The 20,439-nt window shown below is 48.7% G+C and overlaps 10 protein-coding genes across 10 annotated transcripts; 4 read left to right on the forward strand and 6 right to left on the reverse strand.

The window, feature by feature from the left end:
* Positions 1-88: 88 nt before the first annotated feature.
* Positions 89-1,133, reverse strand: F9C07_2125725 (uncharacterized protein). Its single transcript, XM_041285128.2, has one exon. The coding sequence runs from the start codon at positions 978-980 to the stop codon at positions 399-401; it is 582 nt and encodes a 193-aa protein (XP_041142101.1). The 5' UTR covers positions 981-1,133; the 3' UTR covers positions 89-398.
* A 613-nt stretch (positions 1,134-1,746) lies between these two features.
* On the forward strand, positions 1,747-3,419 carry F9C07_2177004 (short-chain dehydrogenase). The gene is made up of 4 exons (XM_041290534.2): positions 1,747-2,044; positions 2,112-2,646; positions 2,730-2,832; positions 2,913-3,419. Exons 1-4 carry the CDS (start codon positions 2,002-2,004, stop codon positions 2,982-2,984), a joined length of 753 nt encoding a protein of 250 aa, XP_041142102.1. The 5' UTR covers positions 1,747-2,001; the 3' UTR covers positions 2,985-3,419.
* Positions 3,420-4,276: 857 nt separating this feature from the next.
* Positions 4,277-7,063, reverse strand: F9C07_2276873 (Alpha/Beta hydrolase protein). The gene is made up of 2 exons (XM_041285129.2): positions 5,650-7,063; positions 4,277-5,592 (listed from the first exon to the last, which is right to left on the reverse strand). Exons 1-2 carry the CDS (start codon positions 6,210-6,212, stop codon positions 4,551-4,553), a joined length of 1,605 nt encoding a protein of 534 aa, XP_041142103.1. The 5' UTR covers positions 6,213-7,063; the 3' UTR covers positions 4,277-4,550.
* Positions 7,064-7,632: 569 nt separating this feature from the next.
* On the forward strand, positions 7,633-10,184 carry F9C07_9659 (fungal-specific transcription factor domain-containing protein; the record flags this gene model as incomplete). The annotated part of the gene is made up of 6 exons (XM_041290535.2): positions 7,633-8,540; positions 8,603-8,811; positions 8,864-8,996; positions 9,054-9,281; positions 9,337-9,492; positions 9,545-10,184. The coding sequence occupies 6 exons, from the start codon at positions 7,633-7,635 to the stop codon at positions 10,182-10,184; spliced, it is 2,274 nt and encodes a 757-aa protein (XP_041142104.2).
* Positions 10,185-10,636: 452 nt separating this feature from the next.
* On the reverse strand, positions 10,637-11,539 carry F9C07_9660 (uncharacterized protein; the record flags this gene model as incomplete). Its single annotated transcript, XM_041290523.1, has 2 exons — positions 10,637-11,356; positions 11,408-11,539. The coding sequence occupies 2 exons, from the start codon at positions 11,537-11,539 to the stop codon at positions 10,637-10,639; spliced, it is 852 nt and encodes a 283-aa protein (XP_041142105.1).
* Positions 11,540-12,050: 511 nt separating this feature from the next.
* On the reverse strand, positions 12,051-12,806 carry F9C07_9661 (uncharacterized protein; the record flags this gene model as incomplete). Its single annotated transcript, XM_071511924.1, has 1 exon — positions 12,051-12,806. The coding sequence occupies one exon, from the start codon at positions 12,804-12,806 to the stop codon at positions 12,051-12,053; it is 756 nt and encodes a 251-aa protein (XP_071363532.1).
* Positions 12,807-13,341: 535 nt separating this feature from the next.
* On the reverse strand, positions 13,342-14,888 carry F9C07_2276876 (RTA1 like protein-domain-containing protein; the record flags this gene model as incomplete). Its single annotated transcript, XM_041290524.2, has 3 exons — positions 14,161-14,888; positions 13,847-14,095; positions 13,342-13,790 (listed from the first exon to the last, which is right to left on the reverse strand). Exons 1-3 carry the CDS (start codon positions 14,336-14,338, stop codon positions 13,342-13,344), a joined length of 876 nt encoding a protein of 291 aa, XP_041142106.2. The 5' UTR covers positions 14,339-14,888.
* Positions 14,889-14,957: 69 nt separating this feature from the next.
* Positions 14,958-16,768, forward strand: F9C07_2125738 (C6 zinc finger domain protein). Its single transcript, XM_041285123.2, has 2 exons — positions 14,958-16,410; positions 16,499-16,768. Exon 1 carries the CDS (start codon positions 15,132-15,134, stop codon positions 16,284-16,286), a length of 1,155 nt encoding a protein of 384 aa, XP_041142107.1. The 5' UTR covers positions 14,958-15,131; the 3' UTR covers positions 16,287-16,410; positions 16,499-16,768.
* Positions 16,397-18,160, reverse strand: F9C07_2251739 (uncharacterized protein). Its single transcript, XM_071510078.1, has 2 exons — positions 17,335-18,160; positions 16,397-17,272 (listed from the first exon to the last, which is right to left on the reverse strand). Exons 1-2 carry the CDS (start codon positions 17,694-17,696, stop codon positions 16,612-16,614), a joined length of 1,023 nt encoding a protein of 340 aa, XP_071363533.1. The 5' UTR covers positions 17,697-18,160; the 3' UTR covers positions 16,397-16,611.
* A 211-nt stretch (positions 18,161-18,371) lies between these two features.
* F9C07_1182439 (pectin lyase fold/virulence factor) lies at positions 18,372-20,368 on the forward strand. Its single transcript, XM_041290536.2, has 6 exons — positions 18,372-18,891; positions 18,942-19,123; positions 19,177-19,360; positions 19,412-19,471; positions 19,521-20,250; positions 20,353-20,368. Exons 1-5 carry the CDS (start codon positions 18,515-18,517, stop codon positions 19,975-19,977), a joined length of 1,260 nt encoding a protein of 419 aa, XP_041142109.2. The 5' UTR covers positions 18,372-18,514; the 3' UTR covers positions 19,978-20,250; positions 20,353-20,368.
* The last annotated feature ends 71 nt before the right edge of the window (positions 20,369-20,439 follow it).

The following is a 20,439-nucleotide window of genomic DNA, read 5'->3' on the forward strand; positions in this document are numbered from 1 at the left end:
CCTACAAGCACGTTTAACCTTTCCAATGTCAAGCGGCACAGCGCAGGCTCTCACGTGAGTGTTACTTTTTTTTTTTTGGCTGCTTATCCTCGAACGGTAATTGTTCTAAACAAAAAACTAAAAAAAAAATAAGAGAAGAAATCTATTAACTGATATACCAGCCTCGCAGGCAGTTGATCGTATTGCTACACAATTTGAGGCGTATGACAACAAGGCATCCGATTGGAGAGAGCTTTATTCTCTGAGCATACAACGCGGAAAGGCCGCACCATCCCCCTGTATCCTCTGCTATTAAGACATCAAGCATAGTCTCACGATTGACTAGACTCGCGATGAGCGCAATGTCTAGTGAGGTCTATATTGGAGCCTCCTACTGATATACTATCATGACCACCAGATCAATCCGCCATCAAACGTGCCAAAGCCTCAGGAGTATCATACTTCTTCAGTAAGGCTTCCTTCATCTGCTCAATTGCCTCCGACCTCTCCTTCCTCACATTAATCAACATCTCACCAACCTTCCAGAGGGGGTGCGCGTCCGTCAAGTCCATTAACACCGCTAGAAAAACATCATCCTCCTCAAGCTGGTCCAACTCCCCATCTCTCTTTAACCCATCAAGTACCTTCAACATATTCTCGAACCCGATATCTCCTGGCTCTAGGGTACATTTGAACGTACTGGTCTCATTCCCTACTATGAACTGATGGTACCAGCCTAGTGGTACGGTCATAGGCTTTCCTGGCTCCAGTGGCGTGAGAGTCGACTTGAAGGCTAGTTCAGAGGTGTCAGCTGGTCCAGTATGGACGGATACGGAGCCATTGATGAGCTCGAACGTCTCCGAAAAGCGGCTGTGGTAGTGAGGAGGAACGGAGGTGCCGGGGGTGGTCGTTTCAATAATAACCGTACGGGCATTATTATTGTGAGAGGCAGACTCGACGATACGGTACTCCCGTTGGTCCCAGCGACGTTCCGCAGGCATCCTGTTCACATATGGAGGCGATTGTAAGCAAGGTAAAAAGGTGATCCCAAATAAGGTAGATATGTGATTTCACAGGCAAGAGAAGAATCTGAACACGCGGGGAATAAGGGTTAAATACCTATTAGTCTCTGAACTCCAATAACCTCCCAATCAGTCCCCCCCGCTCTATCTCCTCGTATATGCAGGCATCAGAGTGAATTCATACAAGGTTCCATGCACGGAGGCTGCATAGGAGTCATGATCATGATCCAACGTAATAAAAGGGAAGCAATCAGATTGTTCTCTGTCGGGATTGCTGTAGGCTGTATTATGGTTGTCACTCATCACAGGTGGGTCCGGCCGTTGTTGTGTGGTGGGCGATGGCGGAATAGGTAAGATGCAGCGCTCGTATACTTACATGTAAGCAGCCTCTCTCGAACTCAATAGATGAATATTTGAGCTAGTCCTGCACAGCCTACCACGACCCTACATACGGCGCGATTGAGTGTGTGAGACTGCGTTTTATCACATCCTCTTCGCTAACGCCAAGCTTGTGGTGGCTGAAGGATGGGTGGTCTAACTTACGAAGACCAATGGGCGTGCCGCCCTCAGCGGTAGTCCTTTCGTTCAAAAAAGTATGTAATTGATAAGCGACTCGCCGGCTAATTGGCGACTAGTAATGATGTCCCGGAAACCTTCGATTTGGTTGTGTGGCGGCATCCTAAAGGTAGGGTGTATCCGAGGCTGGCTGATAGATTTGTCAGTGGGCTTTACAAATCGCCCCGACAAACTCACTACAAGTATATAAATTAAATAAATAAATAATATTATATAGCCTTCGCCCAAAGGCTTACAAGTATATAAGGTTAGCAGGTGTTGTTGGCGAATCTTCTTCTCCTATATCAAACCATCACAACAACCTTCATGCGAACAAACGTGCCTCTCTACTAGATACTCAGGAATCAGTCGCTAAGCCACCAGATCCTTTCAAGTTGCTACCGACACACATTCCCCATCTCTTATCCTCGAAATCGCTTCTGCCATGGCTTCCACCACCAACGTCCTCATCTCCGGTGCCAGCCGAGGTATGTGTTATACTACTAGTATTATTCCTCAGACACAGGGCTTTTCACCCTGACATAATTTTGGCAGGACTCGGAAAGGCTTTCGTCGAACAGTATCTCGCCCGGCCAAACCACACTGTCATCGGTACGGTCCGCGACGTCAAGAGCGCTGCCGCTGAGGAGCTGCGAGCGCTGCCTGCGGCCGAGGGCAGCAAGGTCGTACTGGTCAAGGTTGAATACACTTCGACGACTGACGCCGTGGACGCTGTCAAGGAGCTCGAGGCACAGGGTATCACCAAGCTCGATATCGTCATCGCCAACGCCGGCATCGCTGGCCAGCAAGGGCGTATTGAGACCATCGACCCCAAGGGCCTCGCAGAGGTCTACCTGGTCAATGCTGTTGGCCCGGCCGTGCTCTTCCTGGCGCTGAAGCCGCTCCTCGACAGGGCTCAGACGCCCAAGTGGTTAGCCATAAGCTCCGGTCTCGCGTCGCTCCACGATCTGCACAAGTACCCCATGTTCCCGGGGTTCCCGTACAACGGGTCCAAGGCGGCGTTGAACCACTTCACCAAGACCATCCACGTTGAGAGTCCTAAGATTATCGCCTTTGCCGTTGCTCCTGGGTACGTACCTACGCCAATGAGGCAGATGAAGGCCGTTACTATGAGCCTGTTGATAACTAATTGGGTGTGTTTGTCTTACATAGGTTCTTTGAGACCGACATGGGACGCAAGACTGCCGCATTTTTCAACTTTGAGAACCCGCCCTTTTCGGACATCAACACGAACATTAAGAGCATTATCGGGCTGGTAAGCATTTTCCCAGCGGTCTACCCTTTTATCGATGCTATGTCGCAGTCGTCAGCAGTGGGCTAACCGTTGTTGCCAAGCTGGATAATGCGACTCGGGAGAACTATTCTGGGCAGTTTCTCAATTTCGATGGACAGCTCATTGAGTGGTGAGAGGCCAGTCTGAAGGACTAGTATGCTAATAGTCCTTATCTACTGTTCTTAGGCATTTCAGATAACTAAAATCTCTCTGTCGGTTGTCTTTTCTTGTGAAGTACTGAAAAATGGTAGGACAATTCGTCATTGAAAACAGTCTAGTAGATAGATTAGCAAGAACACTCATCTTAAGAGAAGGAAAAGAAGCTACCTATACGTATTAAAGGCTTTATATGTTCCAATACCCAGCAAAAGGGTATATGTAGAACTAATATAGTCCAAAGGAATACCCCTTCGGCCTTTGTGACAATACCCTGCAGAAGATACCAGCTGTCACTGTGCTCTTCCAATTCCTGCCAGTAGCCCTAACCTGCTGGCAGAATAGACTCCTAAGAAGCAGCCGGGTCAGGTGGCCGGCGAGAAAACAGCAATCATGATCTGCGACAGTTTACTGGTAAAGATGGCTCGGATTTGCAAAATAAAGGCATTAGCGGCTAGATCTATCATGAGGCTATTCAATTTCATGCGTTTCAATAGGCCCAGTTGTCTGTGTGCCGTTAAGCTGATCTTCAAGTTGCCGACGAGCATGGCTTCCCGTAAGCCTCTGCAAGTAGAGAACTGGTACATACGACCATAGGGTGTGGAGAACAGGGCTTCCCGTCCGCTCAGCCGTACTTAAGCCACACGCCGGGAGGTTAGTAGTTGGGTGGGTGACCACCAGCGAATCCCTCCTGTTGTATGTTTTTGTCCTTTTTCTTTTTCCATTGCTGTTAATTTGTTTCATCCAAATCAAAGCAAGTCATCTTGCTCTTCAATGGACCTAAAACACTAAAATCTGGATTATAGGGATCATGGAGCTTTACGTCCCATTTAACGCGTAGAACGTATCTCTCACTTGATCTACAGATACATTACCCAGCTTAGGCATGTCGGTAACACCGGGCAGCTTTTGGAGTACTAAACGATAGATAGTATCCCCAGATTAAATCGTACCGGGCCTCCCTATTGCTCTGCCAACCCACTGTCCTTTATGCTCCTACCTTCCCACAAAGCTGCTCTGTTCATTCTCACCAATGAACAGACAGCGGCTATGGTTGAAAATCAGGGACCGAGGACCTACACGGGAAAGGAATGCGTTGTTTGGTGGGGGGTTGGGGGTTGGATAGGAACCAAGAGTGAGGTCAGGAGGGACAACAGTCGATCAGGAGACCGCTACGCGAGAGCACAAGTTCCTTTGATAGAGGGGAATGATATAATCCAAACTCAAAATACCTTCTGGAGTAGACATCTAGTCGTCTATTCAGTGGCCATATAGTTCACATCAGATACTACTTTCTCCTGGGATTGATAAGGCAGAGCCTTTACTAGACAGATCTAGATATTTTTAATAAAGTCTACGCCGCAGACACACGTCGGGACCAAGCCAATTGCCATTAAGCTCTAAAACCGCTTCTAATATATTGTTCTGAGGCTTTGCCAGTCTGGCACATGTGTTACCATGAGATATCAAGTATATCACAGTGCATATATCTACACCATACCCTTCCCCTGGCTATATATGCGATACTAGTGCTTCTAGTTTTGCTATGAAGAGCTAGAAAGTACCAGCTGATCATATAACGGCTTATAAAGCTCACATCTCCTATCCATGATCGTAGAATCAACTGCAACCAAAGCTTTCTTTCCCACATCACTCATCCCAGCCTTAACTCCATCGCCAAATACCCCAATCATAGGCCCCTTACCCCATCCGGGACCTTGGCTTGGATCCTTCGCAAAGTCTGCCCACGCCTTCTGGATGGCCTGGCTTACCTCATGCTCAAACTGAGTGGCATTTTCCTTTGGATAAGTACCAAACACGAACTCAATTTCGGCAGCATGAAACGCCCCGCTTCCCGGGAAGGCCTCGTTGTTCGGGAAGCTGGCGTTGAAAAAGTACCTATATGAAGGAATACCGATTTTGGAGCTGTCATCGGCGAGGACCTTGGAGGGACAATGCATGAGCAGATCGGTAGCGATGAGAGAGAGTCGGTCGTTCTCGTTGTGGGCCCCTGGTTGTCCCAACGGGTACACCTCCAAAATCATGTCAACGTATTCGCCGAGACCAAGTGTCTCTAGGTAAGCCTTCGTGTCATTGACACCTCGGATATAAGGCTTGGGTTCGTCGGCATTGTTCCCGATGAGAATGGGGACGCGAGCGATGGAAGAATTTCCCTCTGATGAGTGGAGCCGATCGAGACGAGGTGTTGCAGACAAAGTAACGCCGCCATCAGGAACTGGGCCGAAAGAGAGACTGGCGTTCTCAGCGAACTGCTTCAGCTCAAGAGCAGGTGCCTTCCGGAGACACTCGAGAGTATTATCCGAAGGGCACTTTGCAAACTCTGCCAACTTCTTCCACGACTCCGCGTATTTCTCGGTTCCGCCATTTAAGGGCATACTGATGGAACTCTGGCCGGACTGCATAATTGCTGCACGAAATGGAACTGGGTCTGGGGGAGCCGTGATCAGAGCATCGACACTACCACCTCCCGCGCTCTCGCCGAAGATGGTTACCTTAGATGGATCGCCGCCTAGCCCGGCGATGTTGCGCTGCACCCAATCTAGGGCGAGACGTTGGTCCAGGAAGCTATAATATGTGGTTAGATTTATATCCCGTGCTCCAATGCAAAATGATGGTGCTTACCCAAGGTTTCGCTCCGTGGCCGGAACGTCTCCTCCAGGGAATCCAAAGAAGTTAGTCCGATAATTCACAGTAACTACCACGACATCCTGATTGGCTGCGAAGCTAGTGCCGTCATATAGATTGACAGACGTAGCACCATTCATGTACGACCCTCCATAGAACCAAACAAGAACAGCCTTAGATCCCGCCGACGCAGCTTCCGGGGTGAAGACATTGAGATTCAGGCAGTCTTCTCCCTCTCCATTTGCCGGAGGTGGTAGGTCTAGCATGCCAAAGAGTTCCTTGCCGCTATGACCAATCTGTTGGATGCAGGCTGTTCCCCATTGTGTTGCATTGTAGAACGTCGACCAGCGTGCAACCGGTTCAGGAGGGCTGAAGCGGACGGGTGGCGCACCGAATGGAACTCCAAGGTATTGTCTGACGACGGCAGTAGAGGAAGGTAGGCATGTTGTTGTTCCGACAATCACCCCGGAATCGATGATGGCCGTGGGAAGAGGTTGGGATACAGGCGATGCTAAGCTCGCAGTAATGGTAGCTAAACCGAAATATAGGGAAAGGATCATGTTGTGTTGTCGTAAGTAACGTCAAGTAGAGGACAATCGGCACCTCAATGGCTTACACCCAATGTACATGGGGGTGGTGTATTTTATATGTGTCAGGTTGAAGCCGGGGGCCGCATGTTGGTATTCGGACATTATTAGGGCACGCTACCTGGCTGCAGATCCAGCTCATAACTTTAAAGCCAAGCATCATCCTCCCAATAGATGGTATGGAGAGCTAGACGAACAGCACGCCTAAGGTATTTTTCAGCCTTGCCATAAGGACGAACCAATGTGAACCTTCCATGAATTAGCCAAGCTAGCAATACGAGATGAAGTAATGCTACGCCACAAATTCAGCCCTAAAGCACTTGGCAAACTTTTCATTCCCTCAACCAATTTCTTGGATCTCAGCGGCACATTGGACCAAATAGGGACTAGTTGGAGTGGAGCAAATGCGTTTTTGGTGTTGGTGAGATCAATCGCTAAACACTTAGCCCTACCTCATTGTGCATATATGTATGGCCCGGGCATTTCAGCCCAAGTTTTCATCTGGACCTCAGGATAATGATTATTAATACTTATCAGACGTGTGTGTGATTTTCTTCTAGCTTCCCTTTTTTTCTCATGCCTATCCTCCGTTTTAGCTCCATGACAGACTACGGTCAATACTCGTAGAAAAAATGAATAATTCAACACCCGAACCTACGTGGTCGGTCGTATTCTGTCATCTTCAATGATAATGACCTCCGCCATCAGCCGTAATGCGGGTGTTTCAGTATAGTGTGCTCGTAAAGCGAAAGTGGAGCATAGCGATCTGATATGATCACAATTGATTCCGTTCGGAAGCGGGGCCGAGGGGTAAATGCCGAGCCCCGGATACAGAATCCCGAGCACAGACGACTTCAACTTTTGGCTTCTTTATTCTATACCTTCATACACTTTAAGCATAGGAACTGAAGCCTCATGGAGCACTTACTATGACGCCCTTAAAACAATCACACAAGCGTAAAAATGTCACCACGGCCTGCTTGGCCTGTCGCGACAGTAAAATAAAGGTTCGTACGCCGGAAACCTGATTCCACATTCAAATCGAAACAATTACGTTGGTACCGGGGCTCACAACAACAGTGCGATGGGACTAAGCCAATATGTTCGCACTGTAAGGTTAAAGGTCGATCATGCCACTATCAGCTGGGAGTGGATAAGCGAAAGTACGTACCTCAAATAGGATCCCCTTTCCAGTCGCGGCTTAGAGAGAGGATACTGGTCCCATTAATTCCCAGTCAATAGCCCCCCAAAAACGTTCCCCATTGGCCATACCACTTATATGCGTCAATGTGATTTGTCTAGGCTTTCGCTACGGCTTGCAGTCGATCTTTTGGTGAACCGAGTGGGGCAACTATGCCAATTCATCAATGACCAAGGGCTTCAACCGCCGAAGATGCCTGACGAGGACGACTCTGCTTTACGGCATTTGCTGCAGACGCGCGGAATGGAAGATGTGCAGTCGGTGTTGAAACGATCCGAGAGCGATAATAAAAAAGTCCCGGACCGTAAGGGTAATCAAAACCAAACACCTGATAGTGAAGGCGAACATCCCTTCATTCAGGACTTGAACCCTGACCTTATAGATCCGAATCTATTCTTGATGTCGTTCCCAGAAGCTATCAAAGACATCCCACAGGGTCCAACTCAACCCGAGGTCGCCCCTACTCTACCAGCAGCGTCAGACGATTCACTGTTCCAAGACTGTAGTGACGACACCTTTGTTGAGATTAACACAGAATCCCCAACCGGGGCACAATGCAGGGTTAACGACTCTCCATCACGGACCAAAGGTTCCAGTAATGAGAATGGGGCCCGAGAAAGTATAGCACATCCGCGACCAGATACGACGCGACTGCCGCTGTCCATCCAACAGTTACTGAGCAATGAGCCAAGATGCCAGCATGACACTTCAACCAAGGACGACAATCCAAGTGATAGTGAAGGTGTCGAGGAGCTAGTGACGCAATTATCTGACAAGATGGGAAGCTTGCAGATAGGGTCCGACGGCCATGTTCGCTACTATGGCCCAACGTCCCACTTTAATCTGCTAAGAATGCCTACTCCGGATAATCTGACTATTCATCGCACCGTTCGACAAGACGGACCAGATGTGTTGGATCGCTTGGGTGTCAATAAAGAGATTCCCGCAGGATTTGAGGAGCATCTGATCAACCTCTATTTCACTTGGCATAACCCGTTGTTTCAAGTGGTCGATAGGGAGATGTATGAGCCAGCAAGGCAACAGTGGCGCACGAAGATGGAGGAGACGCCTTACTACTCTGAGGCACTGACAAACGCCATGTAAGAACCTAGTAGTCGGATTCCACCAACGTGACAGGAACACTTCTGGCTAACTCTCAAAGGTGCTGCCTTGGAGCGGCATTTGAGCCGCGCTACCATCCCGATTTCATCACGTACCCAAGATCGGTTTCCGACTTCTTCGCCGATCGAGCGAAGGCGCTCCTGGAGATCGAGCTGGACTCACCAACTTTAGCCACTGTTCAGGCCATGGTCGTATTAAGCGCACACGATGTTGGATGCAAGAGGAACTCTAGGGGATGGCTTTACAGCGGTAAGCATCCAATCACTAGCTACTGAGATTCACAGTTGACAATTTGCTGCAGGCATGGCTATGCGATTGGCGTTTGACTTGGGATTGCACATTGACACGGCCCACTATGTGACTGAAGGATCAATCAACGCAGCTGAGGCGGAGCTACGTCGCAGTGTATTTTGGGGGACTTACACCGTGGACCAGTAAGACACGCCCTCGCTCCATTATTGATTATCTTTACTGACCCTTTTTGTCTCAAGTCTCTGGGGCTTTTTCCTCGGCAGACCAGTTCGTATTAACATGGAGGATGTCACAGTGGACAAGCCTGGCCGCCATCAGACGCGAGAGCAGGACCGAAAATGGGTGCCCTATGGCCTTCCCTCTCCACCACTTGCTTGCCTTGCGGCTCCCGTACCGGACCCAGTCGACCTCCTTAGCCAGCATCGGATTCAGCTTTGTGAGATTATGACCCCCCTTGGTCATGTCCTGTAAGTTGCAACGGAAATGATGCAGTCATTGACCTTGTTATTCTAACGGGCCCAGTTATGGATGCTCCCGTGTCTCAAAACGCATCCTACAGGGCTTGAACAAGAACACCACCGACCAACTCCTAAAATGGAAAGCCAACCTTCCTGAAGTTCTGCAGATCGATCTCGACAACACAGACGCCCCTGTTTTGCCCCATATTCTACTTCTCCAGTAAGCCAGTCCAACCCAAGCACTGATTGGCTTGTGCTAACATGCAAACCAGCATGCAATACCACCAAACCATCATCCACGCCCACCGCCCGTGGATCTCCAAACGCTACATCCAACCCCAACCGCCCCAAGGCCCAGGCCACGTCCACGCTCGAAAAATGTGCATCGAATCCGCAATCGCTATCGCCCAACTCCTCCATCTCTACGAAACTCAATACACCTTCCGTCGCATGAACGTTCAAGCCGTCTCCATCACCTGCTCGGCAGCACTAATGCTAATCTTTGCCACAATCGCAAGCCTGAAACGTGAAGGAGATCAAGAAATATCAGCTTATCTTAGCATTTGCTTCCGAGCACTGGAAGAATTCGGGGTGTCATGGGAGAGTGCCAAGAGAGCGCAGAACTTTTTAATTAGTCTCCAGCGACGATGGGAATCGCGGGTCCGTTCGTATACTTCTGCGAAGCGGGCTGTGTCTCAATCACAGAGTCGGTCGCAGTCTTGCTTTCCGACTTCGAAGAAACCTCGTATATCGAGTGAGTCCGATCCTGGGTCAAGTGAGTCTGGCGTACTGGTTGGTGAGGAGGATGTTCGTGCGTTTGACCCGGTTGGGAGTGGGTTTCCTATTGATCCGGATATGATGGTGGAGCTGGATTGGTTGTGTACGGAGACCATGCGGGATATGTCTCCTTGATCAAAATAGAGATGGGTCTATTATTCTTTTCGTACTTTCCATGTTGTTCCTCTCCAATAAGTGGGTGGTCTACTTTGTAAAACTGGGAATATATATATTTGAACTACTATACTTATGCGATACGTAGCTGAAGTTTAACCGCAAGTCTCAGCACGAAAAATAATACTTCCACTGTTCCTATGCTCGCACCGTAAAACACTTCCAGGACTTCAAGGTAGTATACCTTCTATATTATCTAGGAGTCTTGTGCTTTCTTGAGAGTTTAAGATACTAAGCAGAGATAATTATACGTCACGTGCAAGTCCCATGATCGGAAGTCAAACTCCGTTATCTTATCAGTCAAGTCCACAGCGAGACTAACTTGAATAAGAAATAAAGACCAGATCCGACCGAGTCTAGAGTCTAATGGCTTTCCAACCGCGTAACGTTCCATGCCTATTTCAAAATAAAAATCACTCCCTAGTCACACACCAGCATATCATCGTCGCATTACTATCATAATCCGGAACCACTTTTCTCGTCTGCTCCACCGCATCGTCAACAAAGAAGGTCGCCTCAAGCTTCCACCTCGTCTGCGTAGCGATTTCAACATCACGCCAAAACCCTTTCAGCGACTCAACATTATGCCGATAATGCAAGGCATTGTCTTCCACACCATGTATGGGATAATGACCACCCAACCGGCTCCCAAGCTGGCGTCCAATGATCATGACACCTGGTTTGTCCCGACACAACTGAACCAGACGTATCGCAGCCCGAACCTGCGTGTCGTAGTCCCATAAATGGAGCAAAGAGCTTGCAAAGATAATATCGATATTTCCCGACAAGGTCTGTGATAACGGGCTCCCTGCGAACGCGGGATCGTCTGCGGTGAGATCACCCGTCACAAAGGTGGCTTCGAGACGGTCTTTGTCTCGGAAGAGCTTGTATCCGAGGTCAATGAATATCTGCTCGAGGTCACATCCGTAGAGCTGCTTTCCGGGTATGCCCTGGTCTACTAGGTAACGGATTTCCTGTCCGAAACAGCAGCCGGCGTCGAGGAAGGTAGCGGATGGATCTGCTCGGAGACGGTCCACAACTTGGTGGTAGAATGGCATGCGGCGGAAGTTGAAGGCTAGAAAGCGCATCTGACCGATGCAGGGGTAGTGGTAGACTTTGAAGGCTTCGTCTCGCTGATCGAAGGGTTACTACACAGAAACGCGTAGTGGGCTGGGGGGACGTACCAGTGACAGCACATGTGGGATGACCTCTGCGGGTGAAAGGCCACTGTATCTTTCTAGGAGGCTCTGGGCGTCAGCGTTGATGCTTTCAACATCCTTTTGGTAGACTGCCATTGGCTTGTTCGTTGATTCCATGGCTGAAGGTTGACGATGAGAGCAATGAAATGAAGCTGGAAGAAGGTGGTCTCATAGGCCGATGAAGGTCCGCAGCAGAGGGGTGTTGTGGTGTTATATGGGGCTAGCGTGGGGGCTAAAGAGGTAAGCAGGCTTGCCATGTATTGCCTCTTCCTAGGCTGATAAGGACTCACACCGTGTGAGCTTACTATGGCTACTGGCCAATCAAAGGTGGGTTACATGCCCCACGCGTGGGTCCTATTGCTTGTTCCAATGCTAATGCACAACCCACATTGTATTAATCAAACCGATGTCTTGGTTCGGGGTCAGTTCAGCTTCTTGACCGTGTATCAGCTGTAGGCCGAGGTGTCATAACTAGCTGGGTGGATAGCTATGGACGCCTGCGGTACGTTGCATTTACATCCATCCGGAAAAAATAAATCCCACAAGATTTTATAGATATATCCTTGACATTCCTTGTTCTATATGACGCTCGCAACATCCTCTATTCCATCTAATTTGAATCAATAATTCATGAGCTCTGATCACTAATACTCAAGGGAAAGTCGATATCAAAAGAAAGCAGTTTCTTGGGAAAGGATGAAGCCGTGACTGGTTCCGCCATAAGCTTACCCTTTCCCAGTGTCAAACGATGCAGGCTATACCCAACAGGAATTGGACGAGGTCCACCCAGCGATCTAGACATGGACTGCGTTATGCCCTGACCTACAAAGAGGCTAAACGGGCGACTCCTTATGATAATACCACACCTCTTGAAGCGACACACACTAACGTTCGTACCAGATGCCTCCGCCACCCCAGTGATGACATAGACACAGCGAGATAGGCTACGCTTGATGGCGTTGACAACGCAGGGTTGTTCGTTGAGTTGAGCAAGGAAGGTAGGACTTGGTACGAAGCTAGTTATCTTCAGCGTTTCGATGTCGTAGCACCATTTGATGCGAGCAACGCCCCACTCAACCAGGCCGATGAAGGTGTCGTGGTTCCAAGCCCCCTTCTCCCATGTATTGCTGTAGTTATGCAGCTGCAGGCTCATGGGCTCTATGCCGAGCCCTTCTTGTGAAGTCCATGCTTGTGGGTTAAAGATAAGATTATCCAGGTCGTCTATGCCTTTGATCACATTGCCTAGCTGGATGCATTCGCGACGGAGGCTTTGATCAATCTCTGCGAGCTTGAACGATAGGGTAGTCGTGGTCGATGGGTCCCGGTTGGCCCACATCTTGACCGTTAATGTAGTGGTAGTAGTAGTTGTTGTGGTAGTAGCCATTCTTCGTTATGTGATCGGGTTGTGCTTCCGTCGCTGGATGGGTCAGATCTCTTGTTGCATTAGGTTTGGTAAAGATGGTGGACAATTGGTGGTTTTTATATCTGTCAGACAACTCCGGAGTTTACAGTTACTGACGCGTGACAGTATTACGTTGAAACATATAGAGTAGTAGATTTTCAATATGTTTACCTTTATCCATGGGTTGCTGGCTACCGCTTCCCTATTGTTGTTAAAGTCATGATCTGAAACATCCGGACAATGCGGAAAGTTCACCTAATGAAGGGGAAATCGGTGCTTTGTTTATCGCCACACCTTGAGGGACCTTGTACGAGTTGTTCAGAATTGGTGGCACCTGTCTACATATCAAAATGCAAGTTGCGATATATTAAGAAAGAGGTACCACATTTTACAGACGGGAGGATGTGTTTTGCGCCAGTCTCCTACCGAGTATTCCCCATAACAAAGCGAATGGCTTTCGTCCCGGTAATATGATTCAAATTATCTATGGCTTCAAGGCAATGTAAGTATAACAAAACTAGGACATCATCATGCCACTCCCCCCAATCCTCTCAAACCGGATTATCCCCCTACAGACAACCCCACTGCCTCTGAGCCACGCATTAAGCTCACTAGGATGCTCCACATGGAAGATCAACATCGTCCCGAACATCAACAATGCATCAAAAATGTACATGAACCACTCATGCGCGACCAAGTACCCACCATTCCCCTGTGCATACTCGATAAGACGGAAGATGGAACGAATAAGGATAAGAGCGCTAGCACCATAGAGGGCATAAAGAAGTCGTCGCCAGTTGAAGCCAGCTCCACCATCCGCCACAGGATCACGGTTCATGCGCATATGGAAGACCGCCGATGATATCATGAAGAAGCCGAAGAAGATGATTTGGACGACAAGGCCGCCGACGATAATGTGCGGTCCATTCTCGGAAATTTTGGATTTCACACCCATCATTCCGGCGCCTGGTGTCGTGAGTCAGCTAAGTGGACAAATTACATCTTGTCGTTCTGCGTCTTACCTGCGGATTGCATGAGGAATGATAGGACGTCTCCCGCCACGAAGATCTTGGTCATCCATTTGATGCGGATCATGCTGTGCTTCTCTGCACCAAGGACGACGATCATTCTGCCCAGTTCCATGTAGATACTCGCAGCGAACAAGGCTGGTGCTACCAGAGTTAGGACCGCTTGTACAATGTACGGCCCAAGTGTCCAGTTGGGCGTTTGGTTACAGGCCACAGCACGTGCCACATATCCTATCCATTCGACTGTAATTGAGTGTTAGCAGAGTTTGTCGCATGATATTAGAGACACAGATGAGATCAGTGCATACAGTAACCACCCAGTAAAAATGGTATAAAGAACCATGTTCGTGTCCGAAAAAGCTGGTACGTATGTAGTATTGTGGTGGCCAGAAAACAGATTATGAAAATTACAGCTGCTGCAAGGGATGGGTCGTAGTAGAATAATTTGAAACCCTCACGGGGTTGTAGGGTGGTCATGTTGCTCATATTCCTCCCTCAACTGAACTGGCGTTTATGATTAGTAGACTAACTGACCGAAGCCCATTGTGCTTGATGACTGGGTTTATATTTAAACAGTCGACCAGTGTCCCTGCCACATATTCTCGACCGTTAAAAAAAGGAAAATTCCCAGAGTACTATAACCAGGACTTCGAAAACTATACCCGATTTAGAAAAAAGAACGCGCAGGATGCTTAAAGGGGTTATGGTTCATCGCGTATGCGTATCCGAATTGTGGACCTCAGTGGGTCAGGAATAATGTAGTTGGTTTACTGGGGATTGATTCACAACGGCCACATCTAAGAATAACCTTAAGTTGTGCCATGGCAGGATAGCCAATGTTGTTCTCTCGGATCAAGAGGAACCAGGAATGAAGGATCCTTCATAGTAGGCAACAGCCATTTGTTCCCGTTGTGGACAGGAAGCATCAACATTGCCAATATCGCTGAACAGGGCTTAGACTTTTCAACGACCCATCTATGCAGTGGCGGACCAATTGCCTCAAGGGAATGCAAGCGAAGAAATACTCACTGCCGAGAACCATACCCGAGAAGGCATAGTTTACGAAGCCAGTGCCAAGAAATGACTTCTTTCGAAGAATCTCCGAAGTATCGATAGATTTGATACGCCCCAGTCTCCACTTCCCGACCCCCATAAGCCACATTGGTTGGAAGCTGGTCTTTCGATCCCAGACAGATTTGACGTTCACCCTTTCTTTAAGCGAGTTACCTGTCACCCTAACAAGGAAGGCGTCTAGAACTGATCGGAGCAAAGAGGAGCCATGCCCTCGCGACGGTCTCACACCAAATCCCACCACGGTTGCACTCAATGCAAACAGCGTCGAATCAAGTGTGACGAAGCGCGCCCTAGTTGTGGTTCCTGTCAAAAAAAGCGTATCGTCTGTGCCTTTCTTAGCCAGGAACCGTTACCCATAAACCCACTGCAACAGTATGCGCCGCAACCTAGTAGCCCCAGTCCAGCGTTGCACTCCGCTCCAACGATTCCGCTGCTAGATCTCGAGCTCCTACACCATTGGCACACAACCACGGCCGCGTCATTAGCGCACAGCAAGTCAATCCAAGACCTGTTTCGCATTACCGTCCCTGATGTGGCACTATCCTATCCGTTCCTTATGCACAGCCTGCTGGCTGTCTCAGCTTTACATATCGGACACAAATGCCCACCGGAGTGTCGCCGCAAATACACAGAAGCGGCCATCAGGCACAATGATCTCTCCTTATCACTATGCACACCACTCCTCAGTAATGTGACGGCGGAAAATTGTCATGCCCTGTTCGCCTTTTCGTGTCTTGTTGTGATCTTCGCTTATGCTGCGGAACATGCAGCATCTTCCTTAGATACACTGGATGAAGGCGATGTGGTCAAAGTCTTCAAATTAGTTCGCGGAGCGGGCTCGATAGTGGGCCAAGCCCGTCCCTGGATCGAACAAGGTGAAATGCGCCAGTTACTTGCTGCCGGTCGCAACTTACGGCAACCGTCTACAACAAAATATGCTCACGAGTTGTATGCGCAATTACAAGAGATCATAGAACAACATGCAAAACCCTTAGGACATGATCAAAAGGTTGGCTCCGCACTTTTCTCGTCCTTCGAACATCTACGTGATGTGCTTAGGCGGTGCACTACACGTGAAGACCCAGGTGCCCTTATGTCGTGGCCTGTGATGGTGCATGCGGATTATCTCGACCTTCTGCTGCAAGGAGAACCAACTTCTTTCGTGATTCTTGGCCACTATGGTGTGGCGTTGGAGCTGTTAAAAGACGAGTGGTGGTTAGATGGCTGGGGTGAATTCTTAGTTAATCTTGCCTTGAAACGCCTGGGTCCTACGGAAGAGTGGAAGATGGCACGGTGTTTGGAGCTGCTTAGAGCAGATAGAGCGGAAAGAGCAGCTAGAGATGACTCGGCTGGGAGTTGATACGTATATCGTTCGGGACCCTCACCTTCTAGATCTGGCGCTGGATATGAAGATGTGGTTATGCCTATTTAAGCGATCAGTGGTGCGTGGTCTATAAAGCTGCCTCCAGAGGACAAACAATTCGGTAGCTTTCCCCGCCCCCCTTCAACAGCTTGTTACCTCGAATAAACTTGAGCTTCTTTACTATATGGCCTAGCCTAAGTGTTGAATAGGGATGGCCTACAGGCATCGCTTGGATTGCTTCGCATGATAGTCATATACCTTCTTCAAGATCGTTGGTAGCTCCTTTGGAGTCATATCGCCGTAAGCGTATGACCTAGGCCGATTAGCTGAGTTGCAAGATCTGGTGGCTCTCTGGTATAGTGGCAATGACTTTCTGGAACACTTGGATAGCTTTTTCAATGTCGCTTGATTGATTTGTACACTCATATCGCATGCCAAGATAGATTGCTAAATGGTGTAGCCTCGCTGCAAGATGTGGATCGCTGTTCGGCGTGGCTTCAACTGCCTGGCGACTTTTCTGGACGGCCTCCTCTAGGTCACATATGTTTCGTGTACGCTTATATCGCGCTCCAAGCTGATTCGCCAAATCGCCAAAGTACGCAGTACGATTATGATGGCCGTCCGGTGTGACTGTGATTGCCTGGCGAGACAACTGAATCGCCCGTTCAGGGTCCTCCAGCTCATTGATACGATTATAGCGAGCTTCAAGCTTGACTACTAAGTTATTTAACCAATCTGCAAAATCCGGATGATCAACAGGTAAGACTTTGACTGCTTTACGAGATAGTTGAATGGCACACTCTAAGTCGCTGATCACCTCTCGGCGATAATACCGACTTTCCAAACTATCGATCAGGTTTGCTAAATAGGTTGAGAGATTTGAGTCATTAGCAGGCGTGGCATCGACAGCTTGGTGTAGAACTCTGGTCGTCTCTTCAAGGTCGTTGATATTATCTGTGTGTTTATAGCGCCTTTCAAGCTGACTTCCCAAATTACTTAATCTACTCCCTAGTTTGGGATGAGAGGCAGGAGTGGCCCTAGTAACCTTGCGAGAGAGCCAGATTGCGTCTCAAGATCCCCACTATGCCCGAAGAGGTCATATCGGCCCTCAAGGCTGCTTCCCAAGTTGCTCAAGTAGCTTATGAGAGTTGGGTCGTTGTTTGGCGTGACTTCGACAGCTTTGGTGAACAGTCCGATGGCCTCTTCAAGGTCTCCCGGTGCTCGGTTGAAGAACCAACGAGCTTTGAGAAACACTCCAAGGAGATTTAGTTTTACTACGTAAAGACTCCTGCTTGAGGCTGTCTCTAGGAGTGCAGACTTCGCGTGTTGTATCGCCTCCTCGGAATCTTCCTCGCGGCCCAAACGCTCGAATTGTTCAAAGAGGTTCATGGCTTTGTTAAGATACATATTCGTGAAACTGTTTGTGGCACAATTAGGTGGATATGGTTTCGTGAATATATGTGTTGTTGTCCATGCTTTCTCGAAACAAGCACCAGAGCGAAAGCGTCAGAAAGATGATATAGTTACTTGCCAGCGTGACGTCTTTCCACAGTTGTCACTTTAGGGTCCGAGCGTAGCAACCTCACGTCAGCATAATGTCCCTCGCCTGGTCAGTAGCCTTGTATTCTTCTAAAGAGACTGAACGTGGCCTTCTTCGGCTTCGTCGCGCCTTCCGATACTACACTAAATGATCACGTGCCATAGAGTTCCGTCAGCATATTACAAGCAGTGCATATTTATTCGAACAACACAGTGAAGGAGGTAAGTAAATAGCGAATATTCTTGGTGATGCAGTAAGACGAATCGGAGAAGGACATGAATATGTGAGGTGGATCTCCGGATTATATGAGTATTCTACTAGGGTATATTGCCTGACAATGATAGGAGAGCAACCCCACGACGACCCCCTACACTCATCATACACCTAGCATACTCCATAGCTGAGATGACACAAGATCGAACACAGCCACAAGACAAGGCCTATGGCCCAAATCAAACAAAATCCAAGGGTGAAATACAAGTTTTGAATCTCCACGACACGAGTCGTTCTCCATACAACCAATCCATTGGCGCGATTTATCTTCCTCTTTAACCGACCCCGAATTTCACTGCCGAGCAGATTCGTCCTCCCCGTGAAACGCCGGTGAAAAGTCCCGCTCCCGGACTGAAACGATCGACATGCTTGGCTAGAGAAGTAATCTCCGCGCCACTTAGATTTTCCAGCAATGAAAGAAGTCTTGGCGTGCCTTTATGTACCGACTATCTTCTCCTGTCCAGGATGCCGGAAACTCAGAAACTCAGCCAAAATGAGGTACCATATTGTATACGCTCTTACTGCTGCCGCTTCGCTGTCGGCAGCTGCCGATATCTACGTCTCCCCGTCCGGGTCGGATACCGCTGCCGGAACGATCGACGCTCCTCTTCTGTCGATCCAATCGGCTGTTGATAAAGCGACGGCTGGTTCCACTATCTACCTTCGTGAGGGTACCTATTCGCCGACAACGAATATCCAGATCACGAAGAGTGGGACGGCATCTGCGCCATATGTTCTCCGGGCTTATGATGGCGAAAAGGTCACCATTGATGGAGAGGAACTTCCGGGGTATGTTTCTTTGAATCTTTGCGGTTTTTCGTTACTTACCTGATCAATAGAACTCCGGCGGAGCTTGATGCTTCGCTCGCTAATGAGGACCGTGGAATCCTACATATCCAAGATGCCGAGTACTGGGAGTTCTATGATCTTGAATTGATCAATGGGCCATATGGTGTTTACGCGCGTGATTCTTCGAATAACCACTACGAGCGTATTATTACGAGGGAAAACTATGAAACCGGTAGGTAGTGCATAATTAACATTGTCGAAAAGCTATGCTAATATATCACCCAGGCTTCCAACTCGAAGGCGCATCATCCAACAACAGCGTGTATTACCTCGACTCGTACCTCAATCGGGACCCGCGCAAGAACGGCGAAAGCGCCGACGGGTTTGCTTGCAAAGAGGGCTCTGGTGAAGGTAACGTGCTTCGAGGCGCGAGATTGTGGAACAATGTTGATGACGGCTTGGACTTATGGTATGTAGTAATTGGTGGTGCTTTGTGGAGTTCTTATGCTAACCTTCCTAGGGAATTCAAGTCCGCCGTGACAATTGAAGACACCATTTCCTACGGCAATGGATACAACAGGTACTTCCCATCTATCTTTGTTCGCCAAGGGCCACACTAATAATTCCAGATGGGGATTCTCGCCATTCGAAGGCGACGGCAACGGTTACAAGCTCGGTGGCGGTGACGATGCTGACATCGGGCCTGCCAACCACGTTATCACCAACTGTATCGCCTTCGGAAACTCCAAGGACGGCTTCACCGATAACTCCCAACCGGGTGATTTCACTCTGACCCGAAACACGGCCTGGAACAATGCCAAGGTGGGCTTCAAGTTCGGCACGGCAGTAGCTACCCTGAGCAAGAACATTGCGGCTGAGAATGGGGAGAGTCCTACTTCCTTGAGCGAGGAGCAGATTTCCACGGGAAACTCATGGGACGGTAGCGAGTCTTGGGGTAACAGTAGCTTTGTCTCTGTTGATGCGACCTTGGTGCAGGGAGCGCGCAACGCAGATGGAACGATTGATCCTAGCGATTTCTTGCTGCCCAAGTCTGGGGAGGAGATTGGTGCTACGACGGCTTGGTAGTTTAGTCCGGTAACCGTCTGTTGGTTTTACCAATTTTGTATGTACTTCTAATTAGTTCTATTTCACTAATATCGTAGAGGTCTAACCTATGTTCCCTAGGACGAAGTCCTTATGAAAACCTTTTTAAAGTAGTGTGTCCAGACCTATTCCAAGATACACTTTTCAGAGAGAGGATCCATATATCGCGATTGGAGAATAGAAGGTTAAGCAGAGTAAGCTTATTTTGCTTGCCTACAATACCCTGAATGGACGAGTACTAGTGGTTGGCACAAGGTACGTGACATGGCAAGCCCTGCCACCAGCTGACGTGCCTAGCGGTCCCCGTTTGGGCATTTCATTTAGAGCGTCTAAGAACTAAAAATTGCGATTCCATAGAACCTTTTGTTCTTCGCTAGTAACAAACAGTATATTTAACTCTGCATAATTATCATCCCAACATGCGGGGTATCTCCAGGGACCAAT

This window comes from Aspergillus flavus, chromosome 2, assembly GCF_009017415.1.
Source record: "Aspergillus flavus chromosome 2, complete sequence".
NCBI lineage: Eukaryota > Fungi > Ascomycota > Eurotiomycetes > Eurotiales > Aspergillaceae > Aspergillus > Aspergillus flavus.